Below are 21,498 nucleotides of genomic sequence, written 5' to 3'. Positions count from 1 at the left end.
GGTGCAGATCCATGAAGTCAAGGAGGCAGCAGGGAAATAAGGTGGGTGACTGCTCCTAGTCAGAGGGATAGACTTGGAGGAAGGAGAAAGAGAGGGTGGCACGAAGGGGCCCTCGGAACCTACAAGAAGGACCACTGGGAACTTCCAGCCTTGGGGCAGAAAGTTTTAGGGTGCAGAGCATGGGATAGGGAAGGGGACCCTTTAGTGAGGGAGGTGTCTCTGAGCCAACACCCAGTCGCCTGGAAACCCTGGCCTGTCTTTGGAGAGGGCTAGCAACCTCAGCATGGATCATCTTATCATCTATTGAGGACAGACTCCACACTCTGATGCACCCCCAGGACTCTTGTCCCACCCCCACAACCTCTCTCCAGGGCTCTTGTGAAGACATGAGGCTCTAGGCCCCTTGCAGGCGTGGGTGAGTCAACAGAAAAGTGATGGGGCCTGATGTATGGCAGTGTTCCCAACACCTGCACATCCCGCACAAGGGGGTGGAGACCAGGAGGCCCTAGTCCTTTCCCCAGAGGACTTCACCTTCCTTGACTCTGGAGCCAGGCAACCTTCCAGGGATGGGGGTTCCCCAAGGGAGATGGAGGTGCTAAAGGCCAACCTGCTTTCCACCTTCCACCCACCACCCTTCTCAGCTTTGAAGAATGGCAGGGTGTACCCTGCCCAGGGGCACCTGGGAGGTGGAGGCAGGGAAAGAACAGCGAGAGGTGCTGGCACATGCTGAGTATGAATATCTTGAGACCAATCATTGCCAGCTCTGGACTGTGGAAGCAGCTTCAGTATTGGGGAGTGGATCCTGGCTCTCCCAGGCAACTGTGGTCATATAAATTCACATACCTCCAGCCTTAATTAGCAGCCTTATAGGGCCCAGCCCTACCCCTCACTATGGGCCAACAGCTGGAATCTGGGAAAAAAAGAGGGACCAGGCAGGCTGCAGGCAATTATAGAGGACCTCGTCTCACCTCCTGAGTATTTCCTCATTTCAGATTCCCCCTTACTGTATTTTAAATCTTAATTCATCTTATAATAAATTTAATTAAACAATTGTACTTTAACAACTCAAGGGATCGACTGCATACCCAGCCCTGCATCAGACAGAGTTCAAGTATGGACTAAGAGACTTTGCCACCCAGTTCCTATACAAAGAACAAGCATTTGGGTACCCCAACCCCTGCTTTGGAGAGTCTTCCTCTCCCGAGCCAAAGCAGAGGCACCAGGGATACTCCCAGGCTGGCCAGGCAGGTGCCCTAGGCCAGGCTTATCTCCCTCAGGCAGCTGTGGGCTCCCCTCTTTGCTGCTACTCGTGGGGTGTATGACATGCTATCTGTGTGCGGCTGTGTACATCTGCGTGTGTGCACACCCGTCGGTGTTTGCCCTCAGACAGGCACAAGGGCACAGGTGTGTTTGGCTGGAGACATGTCTATTTCTGTGGCTTGGGCATAACCCTAGTCTCCTCCCTTCCCTCTGCTGCTGGCAGGGACAGCCCTCTCTACTTTCACTGAGCTGCTGTCCTCTGAGATCCCTGGGCTGGGAATATCATTCCTCTCTTCAAGAAAACTCCATGTACCCATCTACCCTTTGTCTCTCAATCTTCCAGGGCAAAACAGTGTGGGGGCTGCCAGGCAGAGTAAGTGGAAATCTAATTGTCCCTCGCTGAGGCTACTGTGCGCTAACTCAGTGCTGTCTCCCCAGGTCTTGGCCCAGAGCGTGGCTTTTAGTTTGTCTACAAGGTTTGTGGGACCTTGGCAGGGGAGCAATGATGCGCTCTCTTTTGCTAGCTGAGCCACCCCCCCACCCCCCCACCCCCCCCACCCCCCCACCCCCCCACCCCCCCCCCCAAGCTGAAAATAAACTCAAGAATTAGCCCTGGGCTGGCATGTCATCTCTGCCTCGGGTCATATGTGATGGCATAGTTCTAAAAAAAAAAAAATAGAGGTACACAACCACTTTGGGGAAAAAAAGTTGGGAATTACCTACTAAAGTTAACCGGGCATATACCCTACAACACAGAAATTGCGCTCCGGGGAAAGCACCTGGAGAAACTTGTATACATATACCAGATGATGCTTTCAGAGTGTTTTAGAGGAATCCCAAACCGTAAACAACCCAAATGTCCATCAGCTAGAATGGATAATTCAACGGTAGTATCTTCACACAGTGGAATACAAGAAATCTGACCAAATTACACCTCTACTCACTCGCAAGGACAAATCTTTAAAAATGAAACAGCAATGAGCCAAAGGAGCAAGACATAGAAGACTATAGCAAGGGGGGGAAACAGGAGGATGGGTGGGGGGGGAGCACAACGGACTACAGGGGGGAGGCTTATGGTGACCACACCTGAGTGGGGGAATCCTATACTGTCAAGACACTAGCAAGGATGTAAAATAATGGCACTTCAATGACAATTAGAAAAATATATACTTAATATAAGCCCGAGTGTAGAAAGCTTTAAAATAGGCAATCTATTTTTTTTTTTTTTTAAGATTTATCCATCAATGTATGCAAGAGCTGGGGTACAGGCCAGAGGTGTAGGGTGGGGTGAGAGGATTCACCAGAGACAGAGTGGGAAACAGAACAGGCAGACTGACTGAAGTACACTGCTGAGGGGAGCAGCGGGCAAGGCAGGCTGCTGTGCCATGTGGGTTGCTCCCTGGCCGGGGTCAAACTCGTGCTGCAGTGGCTGTGAACAGCTTCATAGGTTGCGTCTTAATCCCTTGCGCCACCAGGGAGGCCCTAAAATAGGCAATCTAAACAGCACTATTTAGGCTATACACAGAGGTACGGAACCATAAAGAAAAGGGAGGGAGGGGGTAGTTGGTAGGAAATTCGGGATAGTGATTCTTCTGGGAAGGAGGCATCGGGGAGGGGTGCCCAGGCTTCTAAGTTAATGAGAATATTCTCTTCATGAACTTGGGTGCTGGGTGCAGAGGAGTTGGTTTTATTACTGTTTTTTATACTGCATGAATGCATGTTACATACTCTTTTGCATATATTATACATTTTATACAAGAAAAAAAAGAAAGGGTGGAGTGTGCCCCAACTCTGCCCCTTATCTCCCATTCAGTCCCTATCCTTGTCTTCAGCTGGCAGAGGGGGGTCATTTCTGTATCTGAGTGGGCCTGAGAAATATGGGGGGTGAGGGCCTCCCCTCTGCAGCTGGGCCCTGGCTGTGCAGGGTGAGAAGGCCAGGGAAAGCATGCCCCTGTTGTTTCTGCCAACTCTGGGGATTAGGCTGGGTTTCTGGCCCACCTGTTGTTTCACTCATTCAGCAGGAACTTAGCTGATGAATGCGCTGAATGCGCTCTGTGAGCACTGGGGGGTGGGGTGGGGTTGGTTATTCAGATAAGTGAGAAATGCTCTTTGACCTCAAAGATCTTATGTTATACTCAGAGGTGATCACATGCACAAATAACTGTAGTACCAGCAAAAAATGTGAGCTATGAGTCACATGACCACCCATCTACTCTTTTAAGTAGTATTTGTTGAGCACCTATTATGTGCCAGGAACTGTGCTGCCCAGTGAGCCTATGCATGGCAGTTAAATCACAGCCCTGGCCCCTCAAGTTCTTAATCTAACACAGAGGAAACAGACACAAGGGAGATAAACACAAGGTGTGGCAAGCCAATCCATGTAGCTATGTCAGGGAGAAGCAAAAAGGGCTGCCACTCAGAATGAGTGAAATGGGGACAGAGTAGGGAAACAGAGAAAGGAAGTCTGGGGCAAAGGCATAACAGCGCCCTGACTACTCTTTGTAAGCAGAGCACACGACTCAGCTGGGATGGGTAGAGGAGAGTTCAAGGGGAATCAGAGGCAGATCAATGTCATATTCGCCTTGCAAAACCTTAGCTCTTATAGGTGCTGGGAGCCACTGGAATTTTAGCTGGGGATTTGACAATTCAGCCTGGTTCTATGTAGAGAAAGGGTTGAGGATTGGAAGAAGGGTGACAAGTTGTCAGGTTGTCCTGGATCCAAGATGTAATGAACAGATACCAGTCTGGGTGGTGGATGAGAGGCCAGTTTTAGGAACAGCGCCCTGCTAGAGTGACCAGGTGGAGCATGCAGGGAGAAACGGGCTCACACCTGGGGTTAGTGTGTTTCTGGAGAACAGGTTCTTTTTTTTTTTTTTTTTAAAGATTTATTTTTATTTATTTATACAAGCACTGGGTACAGTCAGAAACGCGGGAGGGCGAGAGAATTCACCAGAGCCAGAGCGGGGAGCAGAGCAGGCAGAAGGACCTAAGTACTGCTGAGGGGAGCAGCGGGCGGCAGGAGAGGTCTGCGCGCCATGTGGGACCCTCCTCTGGTGGCCGGGGAGCAGCCGGGGATCAAACCGGTGCTGCAGAGGCTGCGGGCAGCTTCGCAACCCAGCGCTGAACCGCTGTGCCACCGGGGAGGCCCTGGAGAACAGGTTCTAAGATGCATTTAAGTGTGGGCAGAGGCAGGGCACAGCCAGGAATGTGGTCTGGGCTCTCTACCCTCTGCTCCAAGGAATCCCAGATGCTGGTCTACCAACTGGATTGGTCTGAGGAAGTGAGAAAAATATGGGCAGGTAGTGAGCTCCTAAGTCAAGTGTATGCACTTTATTTAATTTTTTTTTTTAATAGAGGCATGTTTTATTTATTTATTTATTCATCTGTTTGTTTTGTTTATACATGCACTGGGTACAGTCAGAAGCACGGGAGGGTGAGAGGATTCACCAGAGCCAGAGCGGGGAGCAGAGCAGGCAGAAGGACTGAAGTACACTGCTGAGGGGAGCAGCGGGCGGCAGGAGAGGTCTGCGCGCCATGTGGGACCCCCCTCCGGTGGCCGGGGAGCAGCCGGGGATCGAACCGGCGCTGCAGAGGCTGCTGGCAGCTTCGCAACCCAGCGCTCAACCGCTGCGCCACCGGGGAGGCCCAAGTGTATGCACTTTAAAGAACTATCCTTCAGCCAAATCAGTAAGAAAGCATATCATTTAGAAGCATGAAGTGAATTACCAAGAAATCTTAGTTTCAAAAGCGGTTTTGTCCTGGGATTGGGGAGGGACAGGGGAAGTTTGTCGGTTTTTTTTTTTTTTTTAATAAGTCTTATATATTTCACAAACCCTGAGCATAAAACATACAAAATTGAAAAATTATTTGGCCTTTGTTCTGAATTTGTTGTGTTTTTTATTTTTTTAAAGATGTGTTTATTTATGCACGCAAGAGCTGGGGCACAGGCCAGAGGTGTGTGTGTGTGTGTGTGTGTGTGTGTGTGCGCGGGGGTGAGACGACTCACCAGCGACAGAGTGGGGAGCAGAACAGGCAGATTGACTGAAATACATTGCTGAGGGGAGCAGCAGTTGAGACAGAAGAGGTCTGCTGTGTCATGTGGGTTGCTCCCAGGCCAGGGATTGAACTCATGCCGCAGTGACTGCGCACAGCTTCATCTTAACTGGTTGTGCCACCAGGGAGGCCCTGTCCTATTTTTTAAAAAATGTTAAAAGTGGTGCCTTGGGGCCTCCCTGGTGGCGCAAGGGGTTAAGATGCAACCTATGAAGCTGTCTGCAGCCACTGCAGCATAAGTTCAATCCCCGGCCAGGGAGCAACCCACATGGCGCAGCAGACCTCTCCGGACTCGCTGCTGCTCCCCTCAGCAGTGTATTTCAGTCAGTCTGCCTGTTCTGTTCCCTACTGTCTCTGGTGAATCCTTTCACCCCCCAGACCTCTGGCCTGTACCCCAGTTTTTGTATACATAAATAAATCTTTAAAAAAAAAAAAAATACGGGGCCTCCCCGGTGGCGCAGCGGTTGAGCGCTGGGTTGCGAAACTGCGCGCGGCCTCTGCGGCGCCGGTTCGATCCCCGGCTGCTCCCCGGCCACCAGAGGAGGGTCCCACATGGCGTGCAGACCTCTCCTGCCGCCCGCTGCTCCCCTCAGCAGTGTACTTCGGTCCTTCTGCCTGCTCTGCTCCCCGCTCTGGCTCTGGTGAATTCTCTCACCCTCCCGCGCTTCTGACTGTACCCAGTGCATGTATAAACAAAACAAACAAACAAACCAGCAAACAAATAAATAAAAGCATGCCTCTATAAAAAAAAAAAAAAAATAAAAAAAAAAAAATAAAAAAATAAAAAAAAAATACGGGTGCCTTGTATGACACGACACAAGGGAGAAGATAGCGAGAGGATATCCAGCTTCCCACCGCCCCTGGCCGGACCTCATTTGGCAAAGAAAACGTTGCGCTCTGCGCCTCCTGCAATCAGAGACCCCGGGCGCCAGCAGCCCCGACCGAGCGGAGGCACGAGCCTCGGGCTCTGCGCGCCTGCGAAGCCGCGGGAGGCCGGCAGGGGTCAGGCGCGCTCCACTCAGGGCCCGCGGAGCCGCTCCCGAGCCGCGTCCCGCCAGCCGCAGCAGCGCCCGGCTGCGCTCCGCCGCGTTCGCCGCTTACAGAAGGGGGAGGGGAGGGGCAGGGCGAGGACCCCGGACGCGGGATCGCGGTGCTCGGCCGCTAGAGCCCTGGATCCCGACTCCGTGGGGTGGGGCGTGGCCTGAGCGCCCGCCCCTGCATCAAAGAGGGCGTCCTCTCCGGCCCCCCCCAGAGCTGACCCCAGTCCAGGCTCCACCCGGCGTCTGGGCGTGGCTGGCTCCCGGGCCATTGGTTCCAGCACCGGCACCGAGGAGACTCACCTTACCAGCCCTCGGGAAGGAGCCCGGCAGCAGGCTTGGGTTCCAGCACCCGCTGTCGCGAAGATCAAGGCTAGTAAGTAAGAATGAGACTTGAAAGGGCCACACAGATAAGGGATTGTCGTACTAGATTCTGTGGGTTTAGAATTAGGACTGCGGCCTCTGGGCAAGTGCCCCCCAGACCCTAGATCAGTTGCTCTAAAAGGTTGCCAGTGCTACAGAAATACCCTTGGAGATGTGATTAGGTCTGGGGCAAATACAGGAAACTGAATTTTTTAAAAAAGTTGTCAGATTCTTGGGCCTCCCCGGTGGCGCAGCGGTTGAGCGCTGGGTTGTGAAGCTGCCCGCGGCCTCTGCGGCGCTGGTTCGATCCCCGACTGCTCCCCGGCCACCGGTGAGGGTCCCACATGGTGCGCAGACCTCTCCTAACACCCGCTGCTCCCCTCAGCAGTGTACTTCGGTCCTTCTGCCTGCTCTGCTCCCCGCTCTGTCTCTGGTGAATTCTCTCACTCTCCCGCACTTCTGACTGTACCCAGTACTTGTATAAACAAACAAGCAAACAAATAAATAAAACATGCCTCTATTTTTTTTTTTAATAGAGGCATGTTTTTCATTTATTTATTTATTTTGTTTGTTTATACATGCACTGGGTACAGTCAGAAGCGCGGGAGGGTGAGAGAATTCACCAGAGCCAGAGCGGGGAGCAGAGCAGGCAGAAGGACCGAAGTACACTGCTGAGGGGAGCAGCGGGCGGCAGGAGAGGTCTGCGCGCCATGTGGGATCCTCCTCCGGTGGCCGGGGAGCAGCCGGGGATCGAACCGGCGCTGCAGCCGCGGGCAGCTTCGCAACCCAGCGCTCAACCGCTGCGCCACCTGGGAGGCCCAAAACATGCCTCTATTTAAAAAAAAAAAAGTTGTCAGATTCTGGGTCTCCCTGGTGAAGCAGGGGTTAAGGTGCAACCTATGAAGCTATCCACAGCCACTGCAGCAGTTCAATCCTCGGCCAGGGAGCTACCCACATGGCGCAGCAGACCTCTCCTGATTCCCCCTGCTCCCCTCAGCAGCATACTTCGGTCAATCTGCCTGTTCTGCTACCCCCTCTGTCTCTGGTGAATCCTCTCACCCCCCCACACCTCTGGCCTGTACCCCAGTTCTTGAATGAATAAATTTTTAAAAAATCTTAAAAAAAAAAAAAGTCAGATTCTAACAGGGATGTGTCCAAACCACACCTGGAGAACCATTCCCTTAACTTCCTTATTGCTTATCCTGGGGGATGGCAACCGACAACAAGAATGGGATGGTTGTCAAGTTTCAGGCTGATGAGGTGCCCACCTAAAATTGGAATGGACTCAGAGGCAGAGCCAGGGTGTTGTGCTGGCGGCTGATGTTGTAGTTACACAGTGCAATATAAATTCCCACAACAACCCAAGTAAAAGTGTTCCTCTGCTCTTCCATTCACAACTCAGGCTACCCCCCCTCTTTTTTTTAAAAAATATTTATTTATTTATACAAGAACTGGGGTGCAGTCTAGATGCATGGGAGGGTGAGAGGATTCACCAGACAGAACAGGCAGACTGACAAAATACACTGCTGAGGGGAGCAGCGGGCGAGACAGGAGAGATCTGCCGCGCCATGTGGGACCCTCGCAAGCTGGCAGGGATGGAACCCGCACTGCAGAGGCTGCAGATAGCTTCACAGTGTGGCATTCAACTGCCTGCGCCACCAGGGGAGCCCCCCCCACCCTTTTTTAAGCTTTATTTTTAAACATTTTTATTTCACATATAACAAGAGAACAATCATATGCTCCCTGAGTTGGTGGGAGGGCTCTATAATCCATACTGTTTTGGCAAAACATCCCATTTGTCACATTCTGAGCATCTCCAGGCTGGTCATTCCAATGACATGTTAAAACCCAAGGCCATCATTTTGGCCACATTCATCTGGAACATAGTAGTGAAGGACGGCTGGGTGGGTAAAGGGACACAAGCCCTGGCTTCTCCCCTCAGGATGGACCTGGGCTGAAGTTGGTAAGGAGCTAACTCCACCTGTCTTAGGCCTCAGGCTGGGAATAGCACTTGGCTACAGGCCAGGATGGAAAGCCAGAACACCCACTGCTGGGCTGACGACCAAGAAGACCAGTCTTCTTTGGGAACTTGGGTACAACAATCTATAGCTGTTCCACTCTATTCTACTCTCCTGTCTCGCACACTGCTCCCCTCAGCAGTGTATTTCAGTGCATCTGCCTATTCTACTCTCCACTCTGGTGAATCCTCTCACCTGCCCCAGCACTGCCCCCCACCCCCAGCTCTTGTATGCATAAATACAAGAGCCCACACCCCAGCTCTTGCATGCATAAATAAATCTTAAAAAAAAAAATGTCCCTGTGAGATCTGGGAAAGGGGTGTTGAGAATGCCTCTGTCCTGAGGACAGTTTCCACTCCTTGTCTCCATTACTAGCCACTTTCTCTCTCTTTTTTTTTTTTTTTGAAGATTTATTTATTTATTTATTTATGCATACAAGAACTGGAGTATAGGCCAGAGATGCAGGGAGAGGGGTGAGAGGATTCACCAGAGACAGAGTGGGGAGCAGCAGGCGAGACATGAGAGGTCTGCTGTGCCATGTGGGTTGCTCCCTAGCTGGACGGGGATCGAACTTGTGCTGCAGAGGCTATGGATTGCCTCATAGTGAGGTGCTCAACCCCTGAGCCACCAGGGAGGCACTACTAGCCATTTTAAGGACATAGGGCGGGAGCCAGGCAGGAGGCAGTAGCCAAGTAGATTGCTTCTCCCCAAAAAACACCAGTTCAGAAGCAGATGGGTTTGCTTCATAATATGTTTAATACAAAATGGCAGCAGCCGCTGTGCAGTTCTAACAAAATTAGCTATAGGGCGTCCAGAGAAATGTACACAGGCAGCTTGGCTGGAGTGAAGCCAACAACCCAGGCCTGCTGCCCAGTCAGCTGTGCATGGTCACATGATCAGCACTGGAGGGGTGGGGAAGCAGAGCAGGGCTGAAGGGCTCCAAAGTTCTGCTGTGAGGGCCGGTATCTGGCCAGTCCTTCACAGGCGGCTGACCTCTGTCCCACTGGGGACTCTGGGTGGCACAGATGTTCTGAGATGCCTCTCTCCAGAGCTCCACCCTAACCTGGAGGGCCTCCAGGTCTCAAGGATGAACTCCTGGAGTGGTGGAAGGGCTGCTGCACAGTGAGTGCCTGTTCACAAGTGGCTGGGAACGGAGGCCTCTGGAAATCGGCAGAAACAAAGACTAGGCTTGGGGTTTTTTTCCCCCAGAAAGAAAAGAGGCTACCACGTGAAGAGAAATGGAGAAGGGAAATACTTCTGGTGTACTTGAGCAGAGGGCTCCCTCCCGGAGGGTCACCCAAGAGAAAGGCTGGCTCCAGGTGCTCACCCCAGGAGGTGGGGGCCACAGGCTTAGAAGTTATAGTCAACAAAAGCCCTCCCAGTGAACCCCAGAAAAGCCAGAATGCTTCCTGCTGCGTCGTTCTAAGTTTTGAGCACTTTTCCCGGGCAGGCCAGCCCAGTGGAGGCCCATGGAGCTGGGCAGCTGTCGAGAATGCAATGTTATGTAGAGGCCAGAGGGCTGACCTGCGGACAGCTGAAGAGCAGGACCTGCTTCAGGCAGTGGAAGAGAGTGGCCACATGTCTCCTTCCAAAGAAAGGCCTCCAGAATCTGGGCAAAGGGGCTGAGGAGCCATCTTGGGGTTAGTGGAAGTCGGCGTTGAAGGCTCTGCCGATGACCAGCCGCCTCACCTCGCTGGTCCCGGCGCCGATCTCATACAGTTTGGCATCTCGCAGGAAGCGGCCCATGGGAAAGTCATTGATGTAGCCATTGCCACCTGCAGCCAGGGTTCGGCAGAGAAGAAAGTCAACAGGAAGCGTCATGGGCCGCGGGTAAAGCAAGGAAGACACAAACAGGTGCAGGAGAGAGCAACTGCAGCCCAACAGCGTGGTGGTCAGGAGGGTGAGGGGGATACCGAGTGGGAGACAAGGGGCTGGCAGGTCACCCAGAATTCTGAGGATACCGGGCAAAGCGAGGGGAGAACCACTGGCAGATACACAGATGGGGAGGAGGTGAGACTGCGTAGCAGCTACCAGGGGCTGGTCCAGAGAGATTAAATAATTTTACAAGGCACAAAGCCACTCAGGGGTAGAGCCAGGATTCAAACGTAGGCCATCCGAGGCTTCTCTCTTTCTCCATTTCCCAGGCTACAGGGCCAGGCCGGGAGGATGCCGAAGGTGGTGAGGACTTGTGCCTCCAGCATTTTTTCGCTTGTTTTTCCATGTCCTTGTAGGACTTGGGTCAGAAAGAACTTAAAGGTGCTAGCTCGGCAGCAGCTAGCTGAAGCAGAGAGAGAGGAGTAAGGAGGAAACTTTCCTGGAGGCAGTCGCAGGCTTTGGGAGTGAGGGCAGCCCTGGAAGTGGGGAGCGGGGGCCACTCACCTAAACACTGAATGCCGTCCAGGGCTACCTGTGTGGCACACTCAGCTGAGTAAAGAATCACACCCGCACAGTCCTGTGGGGGGAGGCTCTGGGTCAGCAGGACCCCACCAGGGCCAGACAGAGATTGAGTCCCGGCATCTAGCCCACTGCCCAGCTCTCCCTCCTCTGGGGCCAGCCCTTACCTTGGGGGTGCAGTGGCCCTCATCGCAGGCCTTGGCGACATTGTAGACGTACTGCCGACATGCCATGAGGCGGGTGTACATGTCAGCCATCTTCCCCTGCATTAACTGGGCATAAATGGAGATCATGAGTCAACACGCTGGCGTCATGTTCCTTTGAGAACCTTCTTTCTAGTTGCCATAGCCAGGAATGGAGGCACCAGGGCACACAGAAGAGACGAGACTTGTCTTTTTTTTTTTTTTTTTTTTTTTAATAGAGGCATGCTTTATTTATTTGTTTGCTGGTTTGTTTGTTTGTTTTGTTTATACATGCACTGGATACAGTCAGAAGCGCGGGAGGGTGAGAGAATTCACCAGAGCCAGAGCGGGGAGCAGAGCAGGCAGAAGGACTGAAGTACACTGCTAAGGGGAGCAGCGGGCGGCAGGAGCGGTCTGCACTCCATGTGGGACCCTCCTCCGTGGCCGGGGAGCAGCCGGGGATCGAACCGGCGCCGCAGAGGCCGCGGGCAGCTTCGCAACCCAGCGCTCAACCGCTGCACCACCGGGGAGGCCCGACGAGACTTGTCTTTGATAACAGAGGTGGGAGTGAGTCTGGCATAAGACTGAAGAGCCGCCAATGCACTATGGACACTGTGTCCTGAGATGGCCCCGCACACCACAGCCCGTGCTGACTTCCCATGGCCTCTGGCCGACACAGTCTGACTAGAATGCCACTCCCTTTACCCCTGAGCCTTCGCCCAGTCTCATGCTTCCCCCTTCAGCCTCACAGACTGCTTTCATTTAACTCGAACAGGAATTGAGGTGATGCATGAGGAACTTCCAGAGCATCTGAAGAAGCCTGCATTTGAACTCATTTTGCTGGTGAAAGGCTGCAAATGCCCACAGCACATGCCCCACTTATTCATTTATTAAAGAAAGCTTGACCAGTGAAAGCATTCCACAAAAGTGTTCCACTCACCTGGAAGTGGCCAATCTTCTGGCCAAAGGCTTCCCTCACGTGCAGGTAGGGAATGGTGTGGTCAAGAACGGCCTGCATGATCCTGTCAGAAGGAGAAAAACACTGGGGAGGCACCTCACTGACACCCTACAGCCAGTTGGGGTGAGATGCCAGCATTGAAAGGCTTACAAAGACAGCTTGGAGTTCCAGAGAAGTGAAAGGGTGCGTGTGGCTGCTTGTCTCCCTGCCCAGCCACTGCACTGACTGCCCAGGACTGTACCTCTCCTCTGAGACCAGATGGAGCGGCAGGACCTGTGTTGAGGATTAGAGCCCCGGCATCGTTTTACATCTTGAGTAGCTAAGGAGGATGGCTCCCCAGGCCTTTTGTCACCTGATTATGTTTGCCTTCAGTGTGAAGACAGTGCATGGTTCTATTGGTGTCCACGAGAGAGTGGTGGCGGCCAGGAGGCAGCCCCATTAACCCCCAAGGTGAAGCTGCAGTGGCACCACTTGCCAAGGAGGCCAAAATAACTGTTTCCCCTGGTACCTCATACTCACCCAAGGGGTCCACCAGCCAGCACCAGCCGCTCCAGGTCTAGCCCACTCATCAGAACGTAGACGCCCTTACTCAAATGGCCTAGGATGTTGGTGGCTGTGGAGAGAAGTGCTGGTCAGGGGAGGAGGGCTTTTATAAAGGTTATTATTTTGGCATGGCCGCTCTCTCACATCACTAAACTGCGTCACCTGACCTGCAACTAGGATTCTGGTGAGCAAAAGGAGGAGTTTGCAACTGCCAGCTAGAGGTGGCATTTGCTAGAGGAATCACACCCCGCTCCCCCCAACACATTACCATACACAAGACCATATACAAGGTCCCAGATCTTCCCCATCTCTTCTTAGGTTACCTTGGATGGGAAGGAAGAAAAGCAAGTTTGGTTTAGAAGTCATTCATCCCTTCCCTAGTCCTTTTTATACCTGCAGCCATGAAGGAATCAGAGGATGACCCTTTGCCCAGGTTGCGTCTGCTCTGGTCACGTGTCATCCCCTCCCCCAGGGTGGCCGTGGAAGTCTCTGTCCTGGACATGGGCTATTCAGTTTTGTTCTTTTTTAAAAGATTTTATTCATTTATTTTTTTGCATAGAAGAACTGGGGTGTAGGCCATAGGTGTGGGGGTGTGTGTGAGAGGATTCACCAGAGACAAGTGGGGTGCAGAACAGGCGGATCTACTGAATACACTGCTGAGGGGAGCAGTGGGCGAGACAGGAGAAGTCTGTTGTGCCATGTGTGGGTTAACTCCATGGCTAAGGATTGAACTCAAGCCATACCGGTGTTAGCACTGAGATTTAACTCCTAGTCTACTGGGGAGGTGACATGCGCCACTCAGTGCCAGTGACAGACACTGCTGCACACCTCCCTCTTGTCCCCTGTACCCCAAAGAAGCCGGGACACTTTGTGGCCTTCAGAAGTGTGGCCAGGAAACTGAGGACAGAGTTAACACCACTGATCTACCTTCAATGCTGACAGGATCCGCTCCAATGCCCCCTCCCTAGATGCTCCTTGTAACCAAGGATGTAACCAGCATCCCCTTTCTCAGATGGGAGCTAGTGGGGGGTGTCTATGGCTGAGGCGCAAAGCAAACCTACGTGGAATCAAATCTATGTCTCTCAGCACATGTGTCACATTTTCAGTTGTATTTCAGGAGAGAAAATACTCATACTCAAAGTGGAAGTGAGAGCCTTCCCTTCACTGAGTCTGGCTTCCATCAGTTTATTCAGATGTTTTTTTGTGTCATTAATGAAAACGTCAGACAGGCTACACAGGCAAATGTACAAATGGGGGAGACTGAAGGACATCAGGAGAGGGCAGCACCTCCCTGGTGGTGCAAGGGGTTAGGCACAGTACTGTGAAGCTATCCGCAGCCTCTGCAGCACGAGTTCGATCCCCGGTCGGCCAGGGAGATACCCACATGGTGCAGCAGATCTCTCCTGTCTCGCCTTCTGCTCCCCTCAGCAGTGTATTTCAGTCAGTCTGCCCGTTCTGTTCCCCACTCTGTCTCTGGTGAATCCTCTCACCCCCCGCACCTCTGGCCTGTACCCCAGTTCTTGTAGGCATAAATAAATCTTAAAAAAAAAAAAAAAAGGAGAGGGCAAATCTTGTCTTTCTACTTCAGATACTAGAATATCAACCCCAGCACAGTGTTCAGTGTTCCCCACACAGGGAATACCGCACTTTGTGCCCAGTCAGACATGTGGCTGCGGGGCTCTGGCTGGAGGGACAGCTGTCAGACTCCTCATCCAGCCCACATCACTGCTGTCAATGGCGAGTGTCTCTAACAGAGGGACGGGCTTTCTCAGCTTGTGAGGAGCTGGCACAGGGATTCCCTCGTTCTCAGAGACTCACCAGGGACCTTGCAGTCTTCAAAGATCAGCTCACAGGTATTAGAGCCCCTCATCCCCAGCTTGTCCAGCTTCTTGGCAGTGCTGAAGCCAGGCATACCCTTTAGAGGAACAAAAGGTGACCCCAACTACAGACCAGCCCCCAAAGGGGCCAAGTAAAGGGAAGACACCTGAAAAGTACTCATCTTCCTATCAAATCCCTATGCTCACGTGGCGTCCTGGCATCCTGCTTCTGGGGCCCACATTCTGCATACAGCTGGGAGCTCCAGCCCCAACACCCCACCTGAACCCCAGCCTCCTGCTCTGCTGCTTGTGTTCTCCCCAATTCTCTCTTAAGGAAACACCTAATCCCTGGTGGCCAAGACCATCTTTCTGGCTTTGTTTTCTTTCCTCGGGTGGGGGGGGGGGGGAATTCCATTCAAGACACTCCTTCAGCCAACTCAATCCCTTTGCCGGCTATCACCTGACCCAGCTGAATCCACCTGGGATCAAACTGACCATCAGCCTGCTTTACCCCATGCCAAATCAGTTGTGATCCACATTGGCACGTGCCCCATGGAGTGCTGGCAGGTGCTGCTCCCCTTCTTCCTGCACAGACAGTGGTGCTGCATGACCTTGAGGTTCTCCAACTCAGCCAGGCCCTGCGGGGACTTACCTTTCTTTTCCTTCAATGTCAGCTACTCTTGCCCTCTCTCTAAGGAGGGTATTGCAAACTAGTAGAGCACTCATTCATGAAATTCCCCACTTCCTCCACACCCCCATGCCCTCCCCCACCCCCAGCCTGCACAGGAGCCCTGTCTCATGCTTCAAAGGTCACCTGTTTTGCAACCTTACTTCTTCTCCCTCAACTCACTAAAGTGTTTTACTTGCTCACTTCCCACATATTTTGTTTCTCCCTCCCCTATCTTCCTTTCTCTTTATCAATAAATTTGCTCAGTACTCTACCATGCTTAAAAACAAACCCAGACCCCCAACTTTTTATTCTAACTCCTGCTCTAGCTCTCTCTGGCTTTGACCAAGATTTGGATGGTGCAGTCATCAGCCTCTACTTGAAAACCTGCTCACACAGGAATTCCTCCTCCGTCTCCCACAGCTGCCCTCACAGAGTCCATCGACACCCTGATTCTCAAATCCACTGGTCTCCTTTCACTTCTCATCTTCCTGGTTCTCTCTGGATGGCTGGCTCTGTGGACAGCCCCACCATCCTCAGACTTGACCCTTCTTTCCTGGACTCTGCTTTCTGGCCACCCTCCTTTCAATCTGCTGGTCTGCCTGAGCCCTACCCCAGGGAACCTTGGCACACAATATTAATGGTGTCTGTGATTAGCTGGAAGAAGTCATCTCTGGTACCACTTTCAGGAGACAAAAGCCACCTTCCATGCATCCCCCTATGCTCACCTTCTCTACAATGAAGGCTGTGATGCCCCGAGAAGCTGGCACCGCAGCCAGGTCTGTCTTGGCATAGACAATAAGGACATCAGCATCAGGGCCATTGGTGATCCAGAATTTGTTGCCATTCAGGACATAATGATCTCCTAAGAACAAAAGTTGGCTACTTGCTCAAGCAGTCTTGGCCTGTCTCAGTGAGTCAACAGACTTCTGTTGAGTAAGAAGCTGCACAGCTGGCAAACAGTTCTGAAAACCCAGCAGAGGCCACCCCCAATTACAGCTCCCTCGCCCTCAGAAGGTCTGTCCTTTCCCTCACTTTAGCTCCCAAGTCGAGAGGAGCATACCTTTCTTCTCTGCTTTCAGCTTCATGGAGACAACATCAGAGCCAGCATTGGGCTCGCTCATGGCCAGGGCTCCAATGTATTCCCCGCTGATGAGCTGCAAAGAAAACCCCAAAGGGCTCATTGTGAGTTTATAAGTACCCTGCATAAGTTCAGTGATACTGCTTCTTGCCTGTCCTTCTTGCCACGTGACACCTTTTTAAACTTCTCTCAGGTCAATGTACTGATGAAGTCCTAGAAAAGAAGCCCAGTATCTATGAGGCTGAACACATCTCTTCTTTCCTGCTCTCTTTGCAAGGGAAGCTAATCCTATTCTTTCATTTCTTAAAATGCTTTGCAAATGTTTCCCAGTGACCAACTGGGGAGTTCTGAACCTATTTTTAATTCTTTTGACTGAAGTATTTTAAGCAAATCCCTGAACCCTTGCTAACCGTAACTCAGTCAGGGTAGCACGCTACAGAAAGCAAAGTGGATCAGCGTCGGCCAAAGGGGAAGGGCAGTGGTTGTGCCATGAGATCAGCGTGTGCTTCTCCATCCCATTTCCTCACCTTGGGGAGGTATTTCTCCTTCTGGGCCTCATTCCCATTGCGCACAAGCTGGTTGATACAGAGGTTGGAGTGAGCACCATAACTGAGTCCCACTGCTGCAGAAGCTCGGGATATCTCCTCCATCACCAGCACATGTTCCAGGTAGCCAAGGCCGGAGCCTCCATACTGAACTGGGAGCAGAGATGCCAGATAGTGGAAAAGGCCCAAAGTAAATCAGGACACTGACAGGAATCTTGTATTTATTGGCAGCAAAGGAACCAGTGTTCTTGCTCATGTTACATGTGTTCAAGTTCTTCCCAGCAAAGGGAGCTAATAGGTTGATGTCATGAACTCTGCTTACTAGATCATAGAACTGGTTTTGCCAAACTCTGGTCAGTTGAAGTGTGGTCACTGCACAGTCACTGCAACTCCTGCTTTCGCCCAAACAGACCTCTTAATGAAGACAAGGGAACCTGAGCACCTACTGTACAAAAAGGTTCAGAGGTGCAGAGGCAGTTGAATAAATGAAGAAAGAAGACCTGGAGTTTAATAGGGGAACACGCACTAAGGAGGACAGGGAACAAAAGGCCTGGGAAGGTGAGATTTTTTTCATAGCATAGGTTTGGACTTAAAGAAGCAGAGCTATTATAGGGGCAGGAGAGCCATAGGCCGAGAGAAACCTAGAAGGCATTGCAGCTGAGGGCAGAAGAGATGCTGGTAGGGAATTTCAGAATTCATGAAAAATGTGTTTTTTCCTTGGGAGCAGATTCAAAATCAAAGTGTCTGAATCAGCTGGAATCTTTCCTCCCTTTGCTGTTTGGGTAAACTCTTGCAAGACCCTCTGGCACACATTTACTCTCAAGTCAGTCTTGTCCCAGGCTTGAGGCAAACCTTGCCAGACCCCACAATTCCAAGAAGGAAAGCCCACAGGCGGGCAACACTAGAAACAGTCCCCAGGAAACCAGAAATCAATGAAAAAGAGTCTTTATCTTTTTCTTTCCTTATTACCACATGATTCAGAAGTATGTTCCCTATGGGGGCTCGTAAACCCCCAAGTCACAACGGAAGAGTCTTGTTTAGGAGTTCCTAGCAGCCTTCCCACCCTACCATCTTTTATTAAAGTGATCTAAATTAAATGGTTTCATTTAATCGTTACTCATGGTGCAACTTTCCATGACCAGCTTAATTTCCAGTGGTGAGGAGAGAATGTGAAGAGAAGTACATGATGTTTCTAGCTTTATCCCCAAGTGGTGAGAAGGGAATGTAAAGAGAAGTATATGATGTTCCACCTCTCTTGTAATGCCCCAGGGGGTACAGGCTTCAGCAGGGTGGTGGTTCCTGCTTTCACTGATGAGGTGACAGATACATCTCTTTACTGGGCACTGCAAGCCGGGCTGGGCCTCTCCTTCAGAGGCCAACATCCTAACCAGAGCCTACAGCTTCCTGCCTGCTCCCCCTGAAAACAGTAAGACCCACAACAGACACTGGACAGGTCCCAGGGATAGCCTATGGAACATACCACCCGGCCACCTCACATAGAAGCTCAGAGAGCCATCCTCTCCCCCACATGACTGTCTGCTCCCAAATCAACCCCAGGACCCAGCTGTGGCAAAGGACACAGGCTGTTACCACAGGAACACACTTGTCCTGCCTACACATTAGTAGTAGGGTGGAGCTTAGAGATTAGGTGAAGCAATACAGCTGAGGTGACAACTGCCTAATATGGACAGTTTCTAAACACCCCAAGTCACCTGGGAAATCTTACTGAAGAAGTTGAGTTCAAACATCAGCATGAGTCTGATCCAAGTGAACCATGCTGACCTAGCTCCTTTGTCTTTTCGACATCATTAGCTAAAACAATGGAGGCATGCATGTGTCTCTGGGCTCACAGTCAGCCCATGCTCTCTGGGGTCTAAGAGGGAAAGAAGTTCTAGGTTTCTTTGATCATGATCTTTCTCTTCTTTTTCTGCTTCCTTTTCTTAAAAGGCAGCAAAAAAAAAAAAAAAAAAACTCTCTTTAGGAAAAGAAACGACACTCACCAGGAGCCGTGATGCCCAAGACTCCCAGGCTCCCCAGCTGCTTCCAAAACTCCTGCCAACAGAATGGAGTGAGTGCAGTGAGTTGTGAGAAGAAAGCAGTCAGCTACAGGTGCCTGACACATCTAGAAGAATGAACCCCTAACACTTCACAGAAAGGGGCTGCATCCTTCGGGAAGTTTCATTTACCAGAAGACACTGTATGAGCCTTCCAGGCAGCAGTGCCATCCCCAAACCATTCCAGCCTAGGTCTCAGACAGACCCTTATCCTTTATTCCCACCCTCTACTCCCTTCCCCCATAGGCCTCAGGACTCACTCGTAGGTTCTTAAACTCGTTACTGTGATCAATCTCCTGGGCGTAGGGGGTGAGGTGCTCCTGAAGGAACTTAGCCATGGTGTGACGAAGCTAAAGGGGAGAGATGGACAGATGCTGCTGAAACAGCACACAATTACCACTGAGGACAGCATCTCCACTACAGAGGACACAGGCCACAAGTAACCTGACCAAACGGCAAGGAACCAAAGCTCAGAGGCCCCACTGGTTTATGCTTCCAATCATTCCATGGCTTTCCATTACTTAGAAGACAAATTCCTTGGGCCTCCCCGGTGGCGCAGCGGTTGAGCGCTGGGTTGCGAGGCTGCCCGCAGCCTCTGCGGCGCCGGTTCGATCCCCGGCTGCTTCCCGGCCACCGGAGGAGGGCCCCACTTGGCACGCAGACCTCTCCTGCAGCCCGCTGCTCCCCTCAGCAGTGTACTTCGGTCCTTCTGCCTGCTCTGCTCCCCGCTCTGGCTCTGGTGAATTCTCTCACCCTCCCGCGCTTCTGACTGTACCCAGTGCATGTATAAACAAACAAACAAACAAATAAAGAAAGAAAAACATGCCTCTACAAAAAAAAAAAAAAAAAAAAAGACAAATTCCTTAACGAGGCCTAAAGACCCTGCAGGAGCTGACCCCTGCTGACCCTTCCACCCTTCCCCACACCTTAGCCCCTTCTCCCCTCCTCACTGTGCTCCAGCCACATCCCCTTCAGTTCCTGGCAGTGTTAACCTCTTTCCTGCCCTTATACCTAAGGCTAAAAAGATTACTCACACCTCTCGTGGCAGTGTCTAAATCTTGTGGTGACTGGGGAAAAACAAACACAGCAAAACAAGAACCACCCAAACTCTGCTAACTGTGAACACAAAGAAACTTTGGAACTTGGCAGAGGCTTGGGCGCTCGCTGAGACCGGGGAATCAGGTTTCAGGGGCCTCCGAGCCGCGCCTGAGCGCAGAAGGCCCCTTTCCTCCCGGCAGGCACCCGGCCCAGCTGTCTGCTAACCGCATCTTTCAAGTTTCTGCTCAACCTTGTGCTTTTCCTTAACGGGCTGAAGCATCACAGCAGATTACACTGCGCACGCCACAGCCTCCGGCGAGTACTCAGGAAGGTGGCCCGGGGCGATGCTGCTCTTCGGGCCCGGGGAACCCCGGCTTTGGACGGGTCTCAGGGGTTCGGAGACTCCAGGCGGACGGACGGCGGCCCCGGCAGTCCGCAGCGTCTGTCCACACTTCACCAAACCCCCGCGGTGCCCCAGAAGCCGTCCTGCCCTTGAGTCTTCCTGGGCTACCTCGGGCCGCCAGGCCCGTGCAGGTGGGGCCGGGGCCCGCGCCCCCGCGGTCCCCCCACGCCGCGCGGCCAGGGCCCGGGCACAGGGCGCGGAGGCGACCCCCGGGGCGCGGGTCCGGGCGGCGGGCCAGGCTCCCTACCTGCTTCTGCTCCTCGCTGAGCCTGTTGATTGCATCGTCCACCGGCAACAGCGAGTGGGCCCGCTGGGGAACCAGGCCGGCGAGGGGCTGCAGCGGGGGCCGCAGCCTCCAGCCCGCCACCCGCCGCGCCAGCAGCCGAGCCGCAGTCGCCATCTCTGCTCGCACCGCCGAGCCCGGGGTCAGCGCTTATGGAGCAGCCTCGCGCGCCCCACCAATCGCGGGCTTCGCCGTTCCCTCATCCCCGCCCCCGCCCAATCGGCCAAGGGGTGGGTCTCCAGCAGCCAATCACACTCCGCCGCCCGCTGAAGGCCGCCCTGCCCTTGGCCGCTGCACGAGCCAATCAGCGGCGACCGCGGGGCGGTGAGTGTGCACGTGACGGGCTGGCCGGCCGGCGTCCTGCCCAGGTTGGGGCTTTCTGAAGCAGAAGGGCAGGGAAAGTGTTTTCCTGCTGAATCGAGCGTGAGGTAGCGTTAACACGGCAAGCAGAAGGGCGTCCCTGGTGGCGCAAGGGGTTAAGACTTCAGTCTGTGAAGCTGTCCACAGCCTCTGCAGCGCAAGTTCAATCCCCCGGTCTGGCCAGGGAGCTACCCACATGGCGCAGCAGACCTCTCCTCACTCGCCCGCTGCTCCCCCAGCAGTGTATTTCAGTCGGTCAGTCTGCCTGTTCTGTTCCCCACTCTATCTCTGATGAATCCTCTCACCCCCCCCCCACTCTGGTCTGTACCCCCATTCTTGTATGCATAAATAAATCTTTAAAAGTTAAAAAAAAAAAAAAAGACAGCAAACAGAAAACTCCAAATACCCAGTCATGGGAAGAAATTGTTAATGCAAAGCTGGG

General features: G+C 52.6%; 1 protein-coding gene across 2 annotated transcripts; it reads right to left on the bottom strand.

Annotated features, from left to right (window-relative positions):
* Positions 1-10,372: 10,372 nt before the first annotated feature.
* On the bottom strand, positions 10,373-20,813 carry IVD (isovaleryl-CoA dehydrogenase; the record flags this gene model as incomplete). Of its 2 annotated transcripts, XM_084239711.1 has the most annotated exons (12): positions 10,373-10,506; positions 11,111-11,183; positions 11,293-11,397; positions 12,248-12,329; positions 12,785-12,878; positions 14,627-14,723; positions 16,021-16,157; positions 16,356-16,449; positions 16,901-17,070; positions 18,919-18,970; positions 19,233-19,322; positions 20,661-20,813. In XM_084239711.1, the coding sequence occupies 12 exons, from the start codon at positions 20,811-20,813 to the stop codon at positions 10,373-10,375; spliced, it is 1,281 nt and encodes a 426-aa protein (XP_084095837.1). The 2 variants fall into 2 exon arrangements, with proteins under 2 accessions (XP_084095837.1, XP_084095838.1); XM_084239712.1 differs by lacking the exon at positions 19,233-19,322.
* Between the last annotated feature and the right edge of the window lie 685 nt (positions 20,814-21,498).

This window comes from Talpa europaea (genome assembly GCF_964194135.1).
Source record: "Talpa europaea genome assembly, chromosome: 8".
NCBI lineage: Eukaryota > Metazoa > Chordata > Mammalia > Eulipotyphla > Talpidae > Talpa > Talpa europaea.
Note: the sequence above shows the minus strand (reverse complement) of the source record. Positions and strands in the feature narration are given on the sequence as shown.